The sequence below is a fragment of the Trypanosoma equiperdum genome (assembly GCF_001457755.1).
Source record: "Trypanosoma equiperdum strain OVI genome assembly, contig: ctg_1390, whole genome shotgun sequence".
NCBI lineage: Eukaryota > Euglenozoa > Kinetoplastea > Trypanosomatida > Trypanosomatidae > Trypanosoma > Trypanosoma equiperdum.
The window spans coordinates 571-1,227 of record NW_027123383.1 but is presented as its reverse complement, the minus strand read 5'-3'; the positions used below and the strand labels follow the sequence as shown (position 1 = coordinate 1,227).

Sequence of the window (657 nt, the reverse complement as noted above, 5' to 3'; positions counted from 1 at the left end):
TGCAGTGAAATCTGGGTCGGCTGCATATGAGTTTGCGTCGTTTATGTCGAAGTTTTGTGGCTTTTCTTCCCATTTCTTGATAGCTTTGAATGCCGCTAAGAGCGCTAGCTTATTGTAATGCTCCTGGTTGTCGTCTTTTATGGCTCCTAGAGCGGTTACTCCGAAGTCATTGTCGGCTGTGGCTTCGATGCTGGTGCCCGTTTCCGCCGTGATCTTGCCTCCTATCACACAGATATTGCTGGACGCCGTTGTGCCGCCTCTGAGCACTCCATGCGTGCATGTTCTGCCGCTGTTTTTTCCCAGCGACGGCTTAGAGTCTGTCCCTGCCGAGTTTAGGTTTATTGAAGTTGTGAACAGCTTTATTGTCTTGAACCCCGCGGTTGTGGCCCAACTGCTAAATTTGGCTGCTTTTTTGTGGACTTTTGCGTGGCATTCTTTTATCTTGTCTGGTGTCGTCGCCTCAAATTGTATGTTGGCTGCACCGTTTACGGCGCTGTCGACGTCGGTTTGACCGACGTCTGAATCCTTTACTTTCAAGTCTTTGAAAAGTGCTATCGCCGTTTGCTGACCGCTTAAGTTTGCAAGCATCTTGGTTGCTTCGGTGGTGAGCTCTGAGGCTTCTTTCAGGAATATGTTGAGTTCCTCTGTTCGCTTGGT

The 657-nt window shown here is 49.2% G+C and overlaps 1 protein-coding gene across 1 annotated transcript in view; it reads right to left on the bottom strand.

Annotated features, from left to right (window-relative positions):
* The window catches only part of TEOVI_000619400 (uncharacterized protein), a gene marked incomplete at both ends in the record, with an annotated part of 1,029 nt that overhangs the window by 84 nt on the left and 288 nt on the right, over positions 1-657 (bottom strand). Inside the window, one exon of the mRNA XM_067221272.1 lies at positions 1-655. Coding sequence (XP_067077373.1) covers positions 1-655 — 655 coding nt within the window. The remainder of the gene's footprint in view (positions 656-657) is intronic.